Source organism: Akebia trifoliata, chromosome 11 (assembly GCF_017979445.1).
Source record: "Akebia trifoliata isolate Shusen 1 chromosome 11, ASM1797944v1, whole genome shotgun sequence".
Classification (NCBI taxonomy): Eukaryota; Viridiplantae; Streptophyta; class Magnoliopsida; order Ranunculales; family Lardizabalaceae; genus Akebia; species Akebia trifoliata.
Genome location: NC_141385.1, coordinates 49952573 through 49972617, shown reverse-complemented (window position 1 = coordinate 49972617; position 20045 = coordinate 49952573). Strand labels below are relative to the sequence as shown.

At 36.4% G+C, this 20045-nt stretch overlaps 3 protein-coding genes across 5 annotated transcripts; 2 read left to right on the top strand and 1 right to left on the bottom strand.

Moving 5' to 3' along the window:
• Window positions 1-1355: 1355 nt before the first annotated feature.
• LOC147392440 (uncharacterized protein ycf23-like) lies at window positions 1356-6842 on the bottom strand. The gene is made up of 9 exons (XM_086417314.1): window positions 6608-6842; window positions 6460-6525; window positions 4445-4519; window positions 3913-3975; window positions 3759-3818; window positions 3361-3450; window positions 3161-3268; window positions 2227-2349; window positions 1356-1839 (listed from the first exon to the last, which is right to left on the bottom strand). Exons 1-9 carry the CDS (start codon window positions 6812-6814, stop codon window positions 1699-1701), a joined length of 933 nt encoding a protein of 310 aa, XP_086273440.1. The 5' UTR covers window positions 6815-6842; the 3' UTR covers window positions 1356-1698.
• A 1274-nt stretch (window positions 6843-8116) lies between these two features.
• On the top strand, window positions 8117-15915 carry LOC147392439 (3-ketoacyl-CoA thiolase 1, peroxisomal-like). Of its 3 annotated transcripts, XM_086458208.1 has the most exons (14): window positions 8117-8235; window positions 8369-8433; window positions 8536-8620; window positions 11958-12084; window positions 12173-12271; window positions 12370-12437; window positions 12527-12640; window positions 13103-13180; window positions 13263-13395; window positions 13547-13643; window positions 14100-14223; window positions 14766-14874; window positions 15429-15512; window positions 15588-15915. In XM_086458208.1, the coding sequence occupies exons 1-14, from the start codon at window positions 8146-8148 to the stop codon at window positions 15626-15628; spliced, it is 1314 nt and encodes a 437-aa protein (XP_086314334.1). In that variant the 5' UTR covers window positions 8117-8145; the 3' UTR covers window positions 15629-15915. The 3 variants fall into 3 exon arrangements, with proteins under 3 accessions (XP_086314334.1, XP_086314331.1, XP_086314335.1); XM_086458209.1 differs by lacking the exons at window positions 8117-8235; window positions 8369-8433; window positions 8536-8620 and adding exons at window positions 10028-10163; window positions 10337-10552; XM_086458205.1 differs by lacking the exons at window positions 8117-8235; window positions 8369-8433; window positions 8536-8620 and adding an exon at window positions 8758-10552.
• A 635-nt stretch (window positions 15916-16550) lies between these two features.
• Window positions 16551-18137, top strand: LOC147392438 (putative pentatricopeptide repeat-containing protein At3g23330). Its single transcript, XM_086459182.1, has one exon. The coding sequence runs from the start codon at window positions 16551-16553 to the stop codon at window positions 18135-18137; it is 1587 nt and encodes a 528-aa protein (XP_086315308.1).
• Window positions 18138-20045: the final 1908 nt, after the last annotated feature.

Here is a 20045-nt window from a genome sequence, read left to right as displayed (position 1 = left end):
AACACTTTCCCTATTCTCTAAAATGGACCCCCCTTACTTAAATTTTAGGTAGATCAATGTTCTTTATTCATACAAAAATCACTACAAACAAAAATGAATTTTCAAAACTATTTTTCGGATGCTCATTTATACCCTTTTTCAAAAAAGAATGATGCTAACTCCAAATCTAAGTATTAGAAATCTTTGAACTCAAAAATCTCATGTTTACAATCATATTACGACAATTGCATCCTTTTTAGGGTTTAGGAGGTGAAAGAATAAAAATAATAAATTTCAAAGGGTATTATTGAAAAAAGAGAATAACTATATAGAGAATTGTAGGGTATTTTTAAAAAGGAGTAGAAGAGAAAAGACAATAAAGTTGGGGAGAGGGGATATTCTTAAAAATGAAAAGAAAAAATACAAGGAGGATGAACAATCGTCCTCGAGATACTTCATTTATGGGGGTCTAAATCGTGAGACAAATAAGTAGGGTCTATTATGTGTTTTATTTTACAGACTAGAGTTTACCGTGCCATAATGAGGAAAGATAGAAAAGTTAGAAAGAGGAAAGATAATAAATTGGATGAATATTATTAGAAAGTTGCTATTGCCCCACCAATTTTACTAACGCCACACCAACTATGTGCAATTTTTTGGTGATTTATATAAGAATTAGTGTGGCATTACTAAAAGTTGGTGTGACAATAGAAACTCTTTATTATTAAGGAAAAGGGGTGAGGGAAGGAGAGAAAAGACAATAAAGCTGAAGGGTTAAAGAAGAAAAACAATGAAATCACAAATTGTGAAAATAGATTGAAAGCTACATCTAAATTTTAAAATTTATAAATGTATTGCTTTCCATTTTTCATTCACATTCATAAATCGTTAGAATGGATGGTAATCACAGTTGAACAATTTAGGTTAATTAAAAGTTATGAGAAAAGAATACCTTAAATTTGACTTTATGTGAGGGAAAATTTAGAAAGAACGATTTATTATCTAGACTAAGTTACCAACAAAATTTAAGAGATATGTAGAAAGAAGTCTCTCATAGTTCATTAAGTAATTTTCCCTTATTGTAATCTCTTCTTGATATAAAATAATAATTTTTGGAAAAATTACTTAATGCAGCCTAAGTTTTTCAGTGATTGCGATCCATTTAAATGATTTGTGAAGGTGGATGATGAATGGAGAACGAAACACTCATAATTTTGAATATTTATATGTAATTTTCAATCTATTTCAGCGATTGTGACAACGAATCATGAACGGAGAATGACATACTCGTAATTTTGAAAATTTAGTTGTAATGGTTGATCTGAGTATCTGTTTTACGATTATAATATATGCATTTTGGATATTTCAAGAAGATCTATCGAATGTCAAAAATCTAAAATTTACATCATCAAGGTCTAGCTATCAAATTATATGTATTACACAAATATTATTCTCATTCTCAAACTATTAAAAATACATTACAAGAAGTTATATATATTTTGTTTGCATCAACCCAAAAGGTTTCATAGCAGCTAGACCAAACTGCCAAAATCTCTAAAGTTTCTTGGGAGCTAAACTTTTTGAAAAAAAAGAAGAAAAAACTACAAAACCAACCTTTAATCTACCTCATATCCCTTTGTTCCCGTGGAACCTCTCTTTCCTCCCTCTCTAAATACCCAGCAGAGAACGATGACAGCATTTCGACATGAGATTTATATTCTAGCATGAATGAATCCTACCTGTAACCCCTTCAGCTGTAGAACGGCTACGAGTTGGCAGACCTAATGAATTGGCAATGCTTCTGACCTCTATTGTCATCCCAACCACGTCGTTGAGCTTGTTCACTGCTGAACCAATGCCCTGTTTGTTCAAAGGAAAAAAAAAAAAATGCCTATCTTAATCATCTCTAATAAGAGGGGTCATGTCGGAAAGATTCAAAATCTTGTCTCAAGGACCATTTCTTGGTCATTAGGAAAAAAGTACTCAAAAAAAAAAAAAAAAACAAAAAACAAAAAAAACCGAAACTATCTCGACCGAGCCATTCTGAGACGAACCAAAGAAATGTTCAATTTTCATGGTTAATGTTTCATTCCAGTCACGGCCAAAACCAGAATTTCTTGGCCGAAACATTATAAGATATGGAAAGAAACTTGTAAACCATGCATATCGGGACATCTAACCAACTATAGCTGATTCAAAGGAGCTAAAGAAACATTCTTGAATCACAAGGTTATCTAGATTACGTACCACACCGGCTGCTCCTGCTGCAAGGGCCAATGGTGCCGTAACTGCACTTAGTCCAGATGAACACATAACAGGAATTTTGACTGCCCGTGAGATAGAATATGCAGCTGCGAGTGTTGGGGTTGCCTAGCCATCACCAATAGAATGAACTTAATTTCTTAGTTGACATAAACTGAAATTTTATCCTTTTTTCTTTTGGTACAAAGAATTTTATCCTGCTAATTATCAAGGAAGCAAGATTTTTCAGATCATGATTCATGACATCCAAGAAGTTCAACTTTGTGTTCATTGCATTAGAAAGAAATGAGATGAATTTAATGCTTTTATGAACAATTTATCTGTATTCTTTTGGTTTTAACCATTTCTTATCATATGGATCTGCCAACTTTCTCAAGCATACACACACACACACACACACACACACACACACACACACATATATATATATATATCTATATATATATATATATATATATATATAATATATATATATATATATATATATATATTTATGAATGTGTATATACATGGGGAATACTAACATCTAATACAAGCATTGAATTTTAGCAATCTCCATTACCTTGTTTTTCTCATAAAAGCCCCTAAAAAGATTTGTTTTTTTTGCTCTTTAATAGCAAAAAACAAGAACTTTATCATCATTGTATGATGACATTTTTGTATGTATTACAAAGCATCAAAAAATTATTTATGAAAATTACATCAGACAATTGCAATAAAGCCCTTGCTTATTACCATCGATGACAAAAATGATTGCTTTTTTAGGTTTTTATGGAAAAAAAAAGTATTGAAGGTTGCTCTATATGTAAATAAGGAACTAATTTTCAATCAAAGGTTGAACACTCTAAGCAAAATAAATCTCCATACAACTAATCTCTAGTGAAAGACATCTAAATTAATTCATTTGACTGTGAAGTACCTTTTCAATCAAACCGAGAACACCAGATTTCGAAGGATTAGAACACTTTCCTCCTTCAGTTTGGATAATGTCAACACCTTCCTGTTCCAGCAACTCTGCTAGATTGATCTGTTGGTTGATTTAACAGTCAACTAGAAAGCCAGCAAAAGGTACCAAGATGGATATATATGTAAACTCTTAAGAAAGGGTGATGGAATAACCTGATCAGGGAGGCTTAATGTATGAGGTACAGTGACAGATAGTGCAATAGATGGAAGAATCCTTTTCGTCTCCTTTGTTAGATTTAGTATCTGAAAAACAACAAGAGATCGAAACATAAAGAGAAAAGCTTCTCTGAACATTGGGTTTACTACGAACTACTAAAGAGAGAGACGTCTCGTGTTGTATGTTTGTAAGTCTGTAAGAGTTAGGTACATAGTAATTAAGAAGATATCGAACATGTTAGACATCCTAGGCAACTTCGACAATGGAGATCCCAAATAATTAATAGAAGGTATGCCCATTTTATCTTATATAGCAAACTAAAGTAAAAAAGTAAAAATCTTTCTTGTGATTATTGAAAGAATTAGTTCCGAGTGCCGACTGTCCAACCCAATACCTGCTCTGGAGAGAAAACAATTCCCATCTCATAAAATGAGTCGTAGTTCCCAATCTCTACCTGCAAAATTTTATTAACTACGTGAGTATAAATCAGCACGGGTGCCAGATATTTTTCATTTTGAAATGTAGGGAAACAAGTTTGTGATACTAACCATTAAAGCACCCGCTTCGACAGCAGCGGGAAACATCTCTGGATCTACAGAAGAAACACATATCTGCAAAATAGAAACACTCCAATCATATATAAGTGTCAATCGAACTACAACTTCAACGATATCTTCGGAGCTCATCCACATCTCAGTAAGAATACATAATTCATGAATGTGCAAGAATGGTGAGTGTTTCTAGAAACCATAAGATTATCCTAAAATATTAACTAATCATATTATTGCAAAAATTCTTGAGCTCATGGACAATTTTTCCAACTAGGTACCCAATTTAGACATATTTACAAACTCGGACAACTTTCTTACATAATATAGAAAATCAAGAACCTACTTGTTTACTTCTCTCATGTCTCACTCTAATGCACCAGTGTCACACATGTTTGTTCTAATTTGAGTGACGTTGAGCTAAAATGCAAACATGATATTGTAAGTAATGGCCATGATAGAATATTGCCTCTTCAAACCAAGTTTATCTCACTAATAATCAACATCCAGTTATAAAGAAAAGAGAGAGTACCAGAAGAGACGTTAAGTTGACAGCAAGCTTTACCAACTCTGGATCACAAGCTATATCCACATGAGTTGCTCCACCCTGTCATATGTTCTATACGATGTTAGAGATGATCATAATAGTTAAACACAAGATTGGTTACACTGAATAATAAAAACAATGTAAATTTTTTATAGCAGAAAACGAGGGCTCTTCGCCTGCAATGAAGGTAAATCAAACTCCCTACCAGCTTAGTCAAGAGAAATTGGAGTTCAGGCCCCTTGACTCTCATGATCGATTGGTCTAAAAGGTTACGGCATGATAAAGAAAGGAGCTTTTCAATCAGTCACGTAGACTTCTTCTCCAACCCCAGCAGGAGTGTTAACAGATAATAAGTAACGAAAGGTTTTCGATTCATATCACCTAGATATAACATTGTAAGTAGGCATCATGGGAATGTAAAGCTCAAGTGTGGTTATTTCCAATATAAAGATCGGAGAAATTTATCTTCTAGAGCATCAATAAGTTGCTCGTTTTTACAGTTATATATCTTCTAGAGCATCTCTTAAAGTAAGATTTTTCAAATTTCATCCGCCTTAATAGATTAATTATGAAAATTAGTGAGTAGGGTCAGTTGAATGAATGTTATTCCTCCATTCAACTCTATGCAAAGTTCTGCCTTATGTTAGTTCAAGTGCGTTCATATCCGCTCTCACGACCTCAATCCACGACCTTAATTGCTGAAAATGTTCCTCAACTTGCTGGTAACTGAGGACAAAACTTATTAAATTCCTACAATCAAAATGTGTCACATTCTGTCTCTACCCCCAAAGAGATAAATTCTGAAAACAAGGAGTCTTTACAGAATTGTAGAAGAATTTAAGGTATAGCTCCAAATTATGTCGTTTGTTAGTTGTTGTGTTTGGATTGAGCGAAATGGAGAGAAGAGAAGAGAAAATAAATGAGTATCTCTCCATTTCTCTTGTTTGGATTGTTAAGTGAGGAGCATGGATTCAAAACTCGTCCAAGACTAAGACGAATTGCCCGAGTCATCTTGGTAACAGACATGGATGAGACAGACAAGTGATTTTTTCGGACGAGATTTAAAACCCCACGTTTATTTTTCAAAATTTTGAATGAGACGTTTCAAACGTATCAGAAAACTCGTCTGAGATGACTCGGTATTTGGCATGGACGAGATGAGACGTGGAACTGAGTTTTAAAACCATGGTGGGGAGAGAAGAAGAGAAAAACAAAAATTTGAGTTTTCTTTCTCTCCAAAAGTGGAGAGAAGAGGAGAGAAACCCTTTTAAATTTTTTTATAATTCCAACTCTGCCCCTAGATCTCTTTTAAGATATTTTAAAATTCCAAAACTGTCCCAATTTCTCTCCCATCAATCCAAATGTGGTGGAGAGAAATTGAGTTTCTCTTCTCTCAATGGGTTTTTCTTCTCTCCAGTTCTCTCAATCCAAACAAAGCGTGTTCATATCTGTTCTCACTACCTGAATCAATGACCTTAATTCCTATTGCATGAACCCATACCCTTTTAAAATATTTTATAATTCCAACTCTGCCCCTAGATCTCTTTTAAGGTTGTGGGTTCACACAACAGAAATTAAAGTCATAAATTGAGGTAGTGAGAACAGATATGAACACACTTTGTTTGGATTGAGAGAACAAGAGAGAAGAAAAACCCATTAAGTGAAGAGAAGAGACACTATTTAGTGTGGTGGTACTCTACGACCCCCAAAGAGATATGGGCTTAATTTTCCGCATCACTAATGCCAAGGTACTTTTGGGTGTACTAGTTGGGTTTATATCACTATAAATAGAAGTTATCCACGATGTATCGGAACAATGTTTAGAACTGATTTAATTAATGGAGCTTGTTATCGTGGGCACGGTAAAGGCATGACCATGGTACACCAATGTGAAGTGTGGGTAGCAAGTGTGGAGTGTTGGTTTGAGCTAAAACTACTTAGTTTCTAGTATCTACAACAGATGAAGTATGGGGTTTTGAAGAAAAATAAATTACACCAACCTTGTCTGCAGCTGTAACAACAGAGGTAACATTCTCTCTATCAAAATTCTGCAAGCCTGAAATTATCTGTAAAGATAAAGAAGTAAGAGAGTTGATAAAGATTGAAATAAATGAGGGAAATTAGTTGGTTTCTGTGTTAGTTTTGTACCTTGAGAGCTCTTCCTTGGTGGAAATTCTTTAATACTGATTCCTTGGTAGAAGAAAGTAAAGCTTTTGTAGTAAAAGAAGAACTTTTAATAGTACGGAAATGGCGGTTTGAAGGTAGGAGACATTCACGTAGAGGATTTTGATTGTGTTGGAGAGTTGAATGAAGAGGGGATGTAATGGATAATAAGCAGAGCGAGGAAGAACCCATCTCTCTCTTTCTGTTGGAGGGAAGAGATAAGAAGAGGTTTATAACCACCCCACCCACTCACAGATACGGAGTTCACTCGCCTGAGTCATCTAGTTTTAGATGAGATAAGCCATTCAATTCGTTTTAAATTATTTATTAATATATATGTTTACAGTTAAATATTTTTATAAAATAAGTTGTCTTAAAAGAGGTAATTCACAGTATCATGTTTTGAGATAATATTTCATTAAAAGTTAATTATTTTTATTAAAACTAAATTTATTCAACAAGTTTATGATGTTAGCTGAAAATTTCAAAATATTGGACAAGTCATGTAGGATCTCTACTGAGTCAATGTGATAGCCGATTCTCATTGAAAATTTTAATCTTGCCACTGTTACTTGTTCACAAATGATACCAAGATGACTTAGACGAGTCATCTTGATATTGAATGATTTTAAATCATCTAAACTGGGATTAAGTTGACTTGTTTGAAATCATCATTTAGAAGTTTTCATAATTTATTTGTCTTTGCCATCATATCGAGGGAAACCTATATTAATTTCTGTTTAAGTTGTAAAAGTGCCTTTGTATAATATTTTTATTATTATACCAGGAGAGGTGGAGTCCTATTCAAAATCAATTGGCAATGCATGGAGAGGCCTAGAGACAAGGCAATGAGTGTTATTTTTAAATTATAAAATGCCCTTGTATTATACTTTTATTATTATAACGAGAGAAGTGGGGGTTTAACTCAAAATCAATTGATAATGAGTGGAAAGGTCAAGAGCTTATAAGGAAAGAAACAAGACAATGATTGACCCTCGCACCACAGTTTATAAGGAGAGAGACAAGACAATGAGTATTTGTATGGGCCAAAAAATGAGAAGATATGAATTGGATGACGTGGAGGAGAGAAATGTCCGTTCTAATGCATTATAAATTTGAGAGTCTAACTCAAAATCAATTGGCATTGAGTGGAGAGACCCAAGAGTTTATAATGAGAGAGACAAGGCAATGAGTGTACGATGTGGGACTAAACTCAACAGTCTTTAACTATAGTTAGTTAGAGAAAAATCAAGGGTTTTGGCTAAGTCTTGACTATAAGGGTGTTTAGGTATTTTTTCATCTGTCTCTCAGATAAGATTGCGGTCAAGTAGTATATCATCATTTGAAAACATAGGTGTTGTCTCAAATATGCATTATTTATATTTTAAAATTTGGCATTTTTAACGGTTAGTACTTGTTATTGTTATAATGACATTATCTTATTCGTAAATAAATATATATACATCCTGATCCCATACTTATACTATAATACAAAAGTCTAAGCAAAGAAGGTGAAAGGCACCATGGAAAAGGCAGAGTTCAGACAACAAGTGCTTCTCAAACACTTGAACACCTCTCAGACCTCTTCTTCAGCAGATTTATTAGATTTCCAAGTAATATATAATAAATCTTTTTTCTTCTTTTTCGCTGGAAATATATATATATATGTGTGTGTGTGTGTGTGTGTATTATTATCTTATAAAACTAATCTCCCTCTCTTTCTCTCTCAATTGGGGGACTCACCAGGCTTGCTCTTCTTCTAGTATTCCTCTTACCCATGATGGAGCTTCAGTCGATGTTGTGATTGTGGCGTGAGTTTTGCCAAATTAAATTTTTTTTTTTTTTTGGTTGAGTCTTCCTGTATGTATAGAAACTAATTTTTTTATCTTATAAATGCTATTTGGATTTGACAGAGCTTGTAGGACACCAATTTGCAAGGCCAATCAAGGCTCTTTCAAGGATACCCATGCTGATGATTTACTTCAACATGTCCTCAAGGTATAAATAAATAAATAAACACACCAATCAAGGTTTAAAATCATATTCTGTTCCATTTTTTTGGTTTTTAAAAAAAGAAAGAAAGAAATGGAACTTGAAACATTCCAAGAATTCCAACAAATTGGTTTTTATTGTTAAGGAAAGTTGAATGGTTAAAGAAAATGGACTGTTAAGGAAAGTTGAATGGTTAAGGAAAGTGGACTGAATCATATCTCTTGGATTACCAATGATTCAGCCCACAGATATGTTGCTTAATTTCAGCACCAAATTAGTGTGAATCACATTCTAAACATAGAAAATCCAGCTGGTTGTATCAATCAAAAAGATGTGGTCTGTAATCTCTTATGTGAATAAATACAAAGCCTTCTTCTCTGAATAAGTCAGAGAAGAAGAGCACAATTCTCTCCCTTTATATTATTAACTTTCACATGGTATCAGAGCTCTCACGCTCTGCGCAATATTTCAGCCATGGCGACTTCTATTTCCTCCATCATTCCGACTAACATCCATCAATATCTTCCAACCAAATTATCACCAACAAACTACCTCGTATGGCGATCACAATTTTTGCCATTGCTAAAAGGATATGACTTGATGGGGTTTGTGGATGGATCAAATCTATGTCCATCTAAATTTACAGATACAAACTCTCTAGACATCAATCCTGAATTCATGGCATGGCATCGTCAAGACCAACTGCTATTAAGTTGGATCATTTCCTCATTAACAGAATCTGTTGTTGCTCAAGTCGTAGGACTTACCACATCTCGAGAAGTGTGGGATCATCTTGCTACAACGTTTGCTGGCCATTCAAAGGCACGAATCATGCAACTTCGAATGCAACTCCATCAAATGAAGAAGGGCAGTGACACAATGTCAGAATATCTCTTAAAGGCTAAAACTATTGCAGATCAACTAGCCATGGCAGCTAGACCAGTTGATGATGAAGATTACATTTTGTATGTTCTTGGTGGACTAGGTCCAGAATATGCACCATTTGTGACATCTGTCACCACTTGTGATGCCCAAATTCGAATCTCTGATCTACAAGGTCTTCTTCTAAGTGAAGAAATCCGTATCAATGATGCCATAACAGATCAAAACAACATTAGTATTAATGCTGCTGTTAAAACTTCGTTTCCACCAAACCGTGGGAAACAAGATTTCAAAGGAAGAGGGCGCAATCAACATCGTGGTCGTGGACGAGGCCAACACTATGGACGTGGTACACCATTACCACCTTTCAATCAAAACAATGGTCGACCCCTATGCCAAGTTTGTAATCGGGTTGGTCACACTGCTTTACAGTGCCATCACCGATTTAATCATGCCTTTCTTCCAGATAATGGCACTCCACCAACTGCCCTATATGCAGCCCCAAATGCAACATCATCTCATGCCCTTTATGCTTCCCAGAATTATCCTCATGAGGTTTGGTATCCAGATTCTGGGGCCACAAACCATATCACTTCTGAACTCAGCAATCTCAATGTTCACACTGATTATAATGGTAAAGAGATGGTGAAAGTTGGAAATGGAACAGGTTTGGACATACATCATATTGGACACTCTAATTTGCCTACAAAGTCCTTTAATTTTCATCTTAAAGATATGCTACATGTTCCTGCAATAACCAAAAACTTATTATCTGTTTCTCGTTTTACTCAAGATAATAACGTATTTTTTGAATTTCATCCTTCTCATTTCACCATCAAGGATCGATGTTCGGGGAAGATACTCCATCAAGGACCGAGTAACAACGGGCTTTATCAATTCGTCCCTCACCATGAAAACACGCATAAAGCAGCTCTTATTGGCGAGAGGCAATCTCTTGAACAATGGCATAATCGGCTTGGTCACCCAGCATTTCGTACTATTCGTCAGATTCTCAACAAACATGGTCTTCCACTCATTTCAGATAAAGGGCCAAGAGTATGTGTAGCATGTCAACTGGGCAAATCTAACAAACTTTCCTTAACATTTATCAATAAAAATATTAGATTTGATTCATAAAGAAATATAGAAAACTGTTTTTAAAATGTTTGAAATAAAAGATTGTACTTTTTCACATCAATACTCATTAGAAATGGTTCAATACAACCATAGGCACCTTGAAACATTGCATTTGATACATATATAATGTTGAAAAAGTCTTTTTATTTGATTAAATGAATCTTACTAGTTACAAAAATTGTTTAATACTTAATTGAGTATTGAAACGTTGCATTGGATTTGTTTTAATGTGTTTCATGGAAACATTCAAATTTCAGTAAAATATTTTTGGGTATCTACCGATATGTTTTTCAATACATTCTGAAATATTATGGTACATTTGAAACTTCAAAACATATGACAGTGTTTCACAGAAACATTCAAATTTCAACGAAATAATTTTCGTGTTCGTACTGATATCTCTTGCAAAACATTCTTAAATATATGATACATTTGAAATTTCAAAATATCTCCGTGTTTTGTTCTAGTATATGTCAGCACAAAATTTTTCAGCCGAAATATTCTGGAGTTGAACGAAACTTTGAACCATGGCATTAATCAGAAATTGCCAATCGAATAACATTTCTCTATTAAACTTACAACTCTTTAATAGATTCACAGTTACTGTAATTTTGGGTTTCATTTGATTTGCCCATTATTTGATTGATGGGTAACTTTTAGTCTCCCTCCTTTTTCTTTCCCTCTTGATCATTTAAAAGACAACATAGTAACTAAACAACACAATATGTCAAGAGACAACAATGGCTCTATATGCAAAATGAAATAGGAGCTTGTCTCATGTCCTTAGTTGGGAAGACTATCAGTTAGCCTCTAGAGAGAGAAGACTCCTAATTAATGAAGAAACGATAATAAGAAAATGTGCATGATCATTCATCGCCATTGTCAAACCCTTGTCCAAAATTCTTTTGGGTTGGATGAACGAAGCCTATTCCTCCATTCAATTATGTCTAAAGCCATGTCTTCTGTTAATTCAAGTTTGCTCATTTCCACTCTCGCTACCACAACCCACATCATTTTGGGTCTTCCTTTCGCTTTTTAGAACCTTCGACGTGCACATTCCTTCTAACTGAATCTGTTACCAAATAAAGCCTCTCTAGTGTTGTCCTTCTGTTAACTTTAATTTCTTAATATCTGCTCTCTCTACCTCAATTCATGTTATTTTTGAATTGTTATGAAGCGATCTATAATGGGATCCATTGTAGGATTTTATGATTGTCGTACATGTTTCCTAACTGAACATGTGCATGATACCGAGTGCTTTCTTATGAGCTACTCTAATTTCAAGTAGTTGAGGTGATCTGTTTATAACTCTGTCACTTTCCAGGTCGTGTTGGACAAAACTGGCACCAACCCACATGAGATTGGTGACATAGTCGTTGGGAATGTGCTTGCTCCAGGCTTCAGCAGAGGAGTGGAGTGCCGTATGTCTGCCTTCTATGCTGGTTTTCCAGGTCTTCTCACACCCAACTAACCAAAAACCGTAATAAGAGTGAGTAAATAAACATGTGTGTATATCCTTATTGATAGTCTTTCTTTCAGATACCGTGCCAATCAAGACAGTGAACCGGCAATGTGCTTCTGGGCTTCAAGCAGTAGCTGATGTAGCAGCTGCAATAAAATCTGGTTTTTATGACATCGGTCAGAGAATTTGGTTCCAATTGGAGATATTGAGTAGTGGTTATGATTTTACTCTGAGATTCATCTGATCATATGGGTTTTTGTTTTTATATTTGTAGGCATAGCAGCAGGAGTTGAATCCATGTCACTTGATCGTGGGATTCATAAACATACTTTCAATCCTCAGGTATTTCTGACTAATCTTCCTTGTTTATTGAATAGAGTTTTCAAATTCTATTCTGACCTTACTTTCTTTAACTAAGTTTTCTTTGGCAGGTTAAAATCAGGCCAAACCAAAATGCTAAAGATTGCTTAATTCCCATGGGTATCACTTCAGATACTGTCGCTGAGCAGTATGGAGTTTCACGTCTAGATCAAGATAAAGCAGCCGTAAGTTCCTCCTATGATGCTAAACTTGCAGTTTTGTTTTGTTCCCTTAAGGGTGGGCTATTGCTGTTCTAAATTTCAAAGCCAGAACCACATATCAGTCCTTGGAAGAGGTGACTGGGGGAAAGGGCTATCTTGCAGTTCAGAAAGAAGGGTATCAGAGTGAAAGTCACCACAGAGTAGACCATTGTGGGAGTCAGTGAAAGGGGCGATCTTGGGAGGGAGTGCAAAAGAAGGGTACCATAGTGAATAGGGCCACAATGTGGGTCGGTGTGGATGTCACCCCAAGAGATAATGGCTTAAATTTCCCACCAACATTGCCTAGGTGTATTTGTTAGGTTCTTATCAGTTAAGGGTTTTCCTATTCTTGTCTTTCTTTAATAATTGTCACGCTCTTTGGTCTGTTTAAACTCATTAGGCTACTTTGGGCTCTTGCATGATACGCCTCTTTCCTTCTCATTTCAGCTTTTATCTCATAAAAATGCTGCTAAAGCTGCTGCGTCGGGAAAATTTGACAATGAGATTGTACCTGTACAAACAAATGTATGACTCTCTTATTTGATGTCCTGATTAACAAACATTATATTTTCAGTAAAATAAATGCTAATGTTGGGATTTATGGCAGGTTATTGATAATAAAAATGGTACTATTAAATCTCTCATCGTTTCAGTTGATGATGGGATTCGGCCTGATTCTTCACTTTCTATCTTAGCTAAGCTGAAACCTGCATTTAGGAGTGATGGAACTACCACTGCAGGTGAAATTTACTTAATTTTATTCCCGTGGTTTACATCTGGACTGACAATTCAAGAACGAAACATGTTAGTATAAGCCCATTTACCTAAGCTCAACATGATTAAATTAATATTGGAATTTTTATTTATTTTTGGCTTTGGCACTAATTTCAGGGAATTCAAGTCAAGTAAGTGATGGTGCGGCAGCTATCTTGCTCATGAGAAAAGAAGTTGCGCTTCAGAGATGCTTGCCAATACTAGGAATTTTCAGGTGCTTATTCTGTGTATTATCTTTTAGGCTATTTTGGTACCTGATGGTTGTTGTGGTTTGTGGAGCCTGCTAGTACTGGTCAACATGGAGGTACTGTAAATCAAGCCATGTTTTCATGTTGTTCGAGCTTGGTGGTGACCTCACTAGGGGTTCAGGGGTGAAGCCCCCAAAAGAAACCTTCCCAAGGGTATTTTCGTAATTTCACTATTCTTATGTAAAACCCTAGTTAGGTTTCCTAGGGTATTTTTATTTCTCGTTTTTGGTGAAAGGGTGTGATCTGTAACTGCGAGTTTTCTCTTCATAGTGGAATCGGTGTGATCAGTGGACGTACCTCAATCTTGAGGGAACCATGTAAAATTCTGTGTTTGTGTGCGTGATTTGTGTTTTGTTTCGATTCGTTTCTTGGTTTGATTGTTCCTCTTTTTCTCAACAATGGTGACTTGGATTCTGGTACAGGAGTTTTTCTGTTGTTGGAGTTAAACCAGCAGTCATGGGCATTGGTCCTGCATTTGCAATACCAACTGCTGTTGATGCTGCCAAGCTGAAGCTTAATGATATTGATCTTTTTGAGATAAATGAGGTAATATTATATACTGACACAAACTTATCAAACATATATAAAGATTTGGGTTCAAAACCCATTGCAATTATTTATCAAATGGAGGTAATTTAGTGTGCCACTTGGTAGTTGGGATTCCAAACCCCTGAACAAATGGCTTATGATGGTGGGGAAAAAATTAGGTACCATCAATGGTTAGAAGAATGTACTTTTTATTCTTTCAAAATTTTACGTAAAATGGTTAGAAATATAAGATCACATCTTTGCCAGAGTTTTTTATACATTAATTCACCTACACACCGAAGTCTGATGATGGCATCCATAAGGCTTAATTATTGAAATATTTAAAAGAGCAAGAGGAAGGCCAGAAAGAACATGGATTGGATTATTGAGAGAGGATATGAAACATACATGGCTAAAACAATTGACAAACTTATGGAGTAATACTGGGGGAATGAAATACTATTTACAGTTTATATATGATGGTAAAATGGCCACTGCAGTTTGTTTAATTCACTTGAGTTCCATTTAATCTAAGGCTTTAAGTCTTGCATTGTGAACAGGCATTTGCATCACAATATGTGTATTGTGTTCATAAGCTAGGTCTAAATGCAGAGAAGGTTAACGTTAATGGAGGAGCAATTGCTCTTGGTCACCCTGTTGGAGCCACAGGTGCGTGAGATTTCCACGTTCGGTTAATGTATTTTAATTATGTTAAAATCTGCTTTGACATGGATATTGAAAATTTTAAGCATCTGTTTCCACAAAATATATTACAAAACCCAAGTCTAGTTAATTAGTATTGGAAATCTACATGGACATAGACGTGCTAGTTTTGTATCTATATAAACAGTAGTCTTACCCGCTAAAACTGTGTGCAAGGCATACTCATTTGTTTATTATGGTTGTCTTAGTCAATAAAACTAAGAGCTCAATAGTTTTCTTGGTTAGTAAAAGATAGTAACCCCCATTAGATATGTTAAATATGGAATTTTCGTTGTGCTTAGATATGTCCAAAGAAATCTCCTTTACTTCAAGAAGCAATGTTCATAAAATGAGCATAGCAGAGATGATGATGGAGAAATGGATGAGTGGAAAAATTAAGAAAATAAGGCTTTGATAGTGATGATGACGACGGGAAACTACGTACTTTTCGATATTTGGTTCTCTTATTATTTCCCCTTCCTGTATTTTGTAGCATAAATAAACGTATCCATGTATAACAGGAGCTCGTTGTGTTGCAACATTATTGCACGAAATGAAGCGACGTGGTACAAGTTGTAGATATGGAGTTGTTTCTATGTGCATGGGTAAGTGTAGAAATTCTCATGCTTACAATTTTCTGCTTAACAGATGACATTTTTTAAAAACTTATGAAACTTCAGGGAGTGGAATGGGAGGAGCAGCGGTTTTCGAGTCCATGTAGGCATGTAGCAGTAACAGTGGTGAAGTAAGTTTCCTTGACCATATGTAGAAGAGGTTTGTACAACCATCTCCGATTGGATTGTGATCTTGTTCATGAGACTAAGATCGAGTTTTATTGAATCACAGAAATAATGTTGTTGTAAATTCAGTTCATTTCGTGTGATGCTCCAACTATCTTCAAGAACCGTTTATGCACCTCAAGATTTGGACAACTTTATCATGATTTAGCAACCAAATATCTACAAATAATCTAACAATTTGAAGGCATGATGTGCCTCCATGTCTGTCTGCACCTACATTTGTATTCTTACTATTTTCTGAAGTCTTTTCCTAACGTGACACAATGGATGGGTTTGGTGCAGATCTTATGATGCACAATAAAATTACTCTTCGAATCAGTGCAATTTAGATCTCCTGAACCAATCCTAGCATTAGGATATGCACTTTTTGAGGCCATGAGTGAAGTATTATCATGGTTTTAAATCTCATCGGGGACTGAGACGACTGATCCGATACGTCTTGGTATTGTCCACTAATGAGACGGATAGACAAATCAAACATATCGGACGAGATTTAAAACTACAGCTAATTTTTTCTCATTGTTGAACGAGACGACTCAAACATATCTGAAAACTCGTCCGTGATGACTTGGTCTCGTTCATGGATGAGACGAGATGTCAAAATGAGTACTATTTGACTCATCTATGAAACGAGTTTGGAGATGATTAACCCAACATGGTATATTTCGAAGTTTACTCATATGAGACTCAGAGTAACTCGGTGAGTTATTTCATACCAACTCCAAATTCAACCCATTCGAGTCGAATAGGGCGTGTTCCGAGTCAACTTGACGAGTTTTTAAACTATAATCATGAGAAGGAGCGAGTCATAAGTCATAACTGGATTAACTGCCACCTCTGTTCATGACAACCATTGTAACAAGAGCAAGCGCGTACCTTTGGAATGGGTTGATGAAGAAGCAAGTAGCTGATGGAGCTTACAGTGATGCCTTCCTAACCCTCTCTCGCATGCTTTGTGCTTCAATCCAACTCGATAACTTCACCTTCCCAATCTCTCTCAAAGCTTGCACCTTACACCACCCGCTCTCTTCTTCTTCTTTTACTTCTACTTCTACAGAGGAATCATTATTGTTGTTGAAACAGGGACAACAGGTTCACGCCCTTGTCATCCTTCTTGGTTTTCAATGGGATGTCTACAGTGCCAACGCTCTAATCTCTATGTACTGTGGAAATGGTCATCTTGAATTCGGATCACAAGTGTTCGACGAAATGCCCCACAGAAACACCGTAAGCTGGAATTCTATCATAGCTGGATTTATCCGCAATGAACTCCCCCACACAGCTATCTCCTACTTCTCCAGGATGATGACGCTTCTACCCTTTGAGGAGCAGCCTGACTCGGTCACCATGTGTACTGTACTCCATGCCCATGCACGTATAGGAGGACTTGCTTCTCTTCGGGGTGGACGGGCAGTACATGCTCACTTTATAAGACGTCAATCTCAAATTGCAACAATTTCAATGAGACCCTTTGTAGAGAATGCGTTGATCAACATGTATTTAGAGTCCTCGTGTCTAGTCTGGGCCGAGAAAGTCTTTCATGGAATGTCGATGAGTTCGAGGGATATCGTCTCTTGGACCACCATGATCAACGGATACATGGCTTACAAGCTAAAACATTTGGCACTTGTGACATTTCGATCTATGCTGCGTCATGAGAGAAAATCAGACCTCGATCCAGTTACACTGACCACAGTGATGCCTGCTCTCATGTCTCTTAGACAGGGGAAAGAGATGCATTGTTTTGCTCTCAAGTACGGGTATGACTACTCTAATGCTTTTGTCGCCACTTCATTGATTCATATGTATGCTGAGTTAGGAACCATAGAGTGTGCAGCCAAACAATTCAGTAGAGTTCAGGAGAGAAATGTGGTGGTGTGGACTGCCATGATAACAGCCTATGCCAAGCATGGGCGGTGTGAGGATTCTTTGCGACTATTCAATGAGATGCGAAAGCAAACTCGTGTGATTCCGAACCATCTAACTTTCATGGGTGTCCTTATCGCGTGCACCCATGCGGGTCTTGTGGACCAAGCCCAAGATTTTTTCAACTGCATGACCCAAGAGTACAGTTTAATGCCCGACATGTATCACTATGCTGCTATGGTCGATGTGTTGGGTCGAGCTGGAAGGCTAAGAGAGGCCTTTGAGTTCATTAAGGCTATGCCAGTGGAGCCAAGTGCACCCATTTGGGGATCTCTGTTGGCTTCTTGTGGTATCCACCAAGATGTGGAGTTGGGACATGAGGTGGCCAAGATCATACTGGGAGTGGAACCAGACAATCCAGGGAATTTCGTGCTCTTGTCCAACATGTTGGCCCAAGATAGGAGATGGGATGATGCCAGTGTGGTTAGAGAGACCATGAAGCATTGTGGGCTCAAAAAGGTACCCGGCTACAGCTCGGTCCATGTTCTCCAAGCAAACCATTAAATTCAAAACAAAGGAACTAGTCATGAACCTGTGAAATGATCAACAATGGAGTTTCCTTCCAAAAATTCAATTTTGTTTTACGACATGCCTTCACATGCTTGCATAGCCCATATCAATTATGATGGTGAAATTCGACATACTTTGGATCGTTGATGAGGCTTCCATGAGAATGGAGCACAACTTGATATAACTTATACAACAGCTGAGACATTGCTTGAAGGCCGTGTTTTGAAAGAAATAATCTCTCCCATCATGAATTCTCAAAGCTGCGATTTTGAACACCCTATTACTAAACTTTCACTTCCAAAAGGTAATTTTACTATCCCTTCTTGAGCTTGACGCTAGACTCTTGTAGCTCTTTGAAAGGAGGGAAGAACGAATTTTTTTTGGACTATTCAGATAACAAGCGTGCTTTTGAAGTTGGAATCATTTGTGGAACTTTTGACATCAGTCAATCTAAGAAACAGAGGGCAATCCAAGAGAAGAAACAAGGTTCATGGTAAGGGTCCACAGGTTGAGCATTGAAGAAGCACACGAGAATAAAGAAGAGAAGCTTGTTTTGGAGAAACTTCATGTTGTACCTCAGACTGGTACAGATTCGAGACATATTTAATATTGGGTCATCTCTGTCTCTACTCTTCTTCGTTGCCTCACAACACTCACAAAGACCTCAGTTATAAAGTGAACTTCTACTATCATCATTTTTAGAAATTCATTGCTACTTACGGGGCTCTTTCTTCTAATTCCCAGTGGCTTTTAGATAACGCTCTATGTTTGAACAGACTTCAAGAAGAAGTACTTCACCATCACATACTACCATTTATGGTCTTCTAAGGCTTGCTTAATTGCCATGGGTATCACTTAAGATATTGTGGTTGAGCAGTATGGGGTATTGCGTCTTGATCAGGATAAATATACAATAATTTCATCCCATTGCTTGTGATGCTAATCTCCCGGGTAGTTTTTATGTTACATTGGTGTCAATTTGACAAATAAAGAGTTTTCTTGTTCTCATCTTTTCCCTATAAATGTAAAGCTCTTTGGGATATTTGATTTGTTGTGTCCACACTCGCATCCAGTGATGGTGATGTATATATATATATATATACTTCGAACTAAGTTTCACCTTTAAATTTTAATAAAGGAGGTTCTGGGTTCAACCTAAGTCGAGTAATTTCTTAAAAGACAATTCTCTTTTGCTAAGGCAAAAATAAAATACTGTGAATGAATACAGCGGTGCACTGCACTTTGTGCAGAATACAAATATTACAGCCATATATTCAAGTTGTGAAAAAAATTCTATTTAGTGAATAATAATGAATTCTTAAGCTTGTGTACAAAACAAATGAGTTTAGAAGTGTGAGTGAGAAATATAGCACAATCCTCCATTAGCTTCTGTTCTATCTGTTTGAATAATGAATCAAAGGCTGTTATATAGATCTGAGAGGTCGTAGTCAGAAATGCGGATCTCCTGCTCACTTGGAAAAATGCAATGATCATAGATGGTAAATGGGTCGATCTCTAAAAGCCAGGAATCAAGCGCCTGATACAACAAAGCATCAGTCGGCTGTGAAGTCTGTAACGCTGTAAAAGCAGTAAGCGGTGACAATGCCTGAATCCCCAACTCTGGTGAGCCAACATGCGATTCAACACTAATTTCTGCCTCTCCATGGTCTTCAATCTCAATATTTGGGACTTTATCAAACAGTTTCTGCATTGGAGGGGGTGAGGAGGGTATGGGTTTACTTCCATTACCAGTTAAATCTTGAACAAGCCTTTTAAAACTTGAAGAGTCAGTAATGTAAACCTTGGGCCTTAACGCCTTAGACAAACTATCTGCTTGTTTCCTATCATTTTTACATATTTTATGTGATGCTCGACTTACTCGTTTCTCCATAATTAACAAAT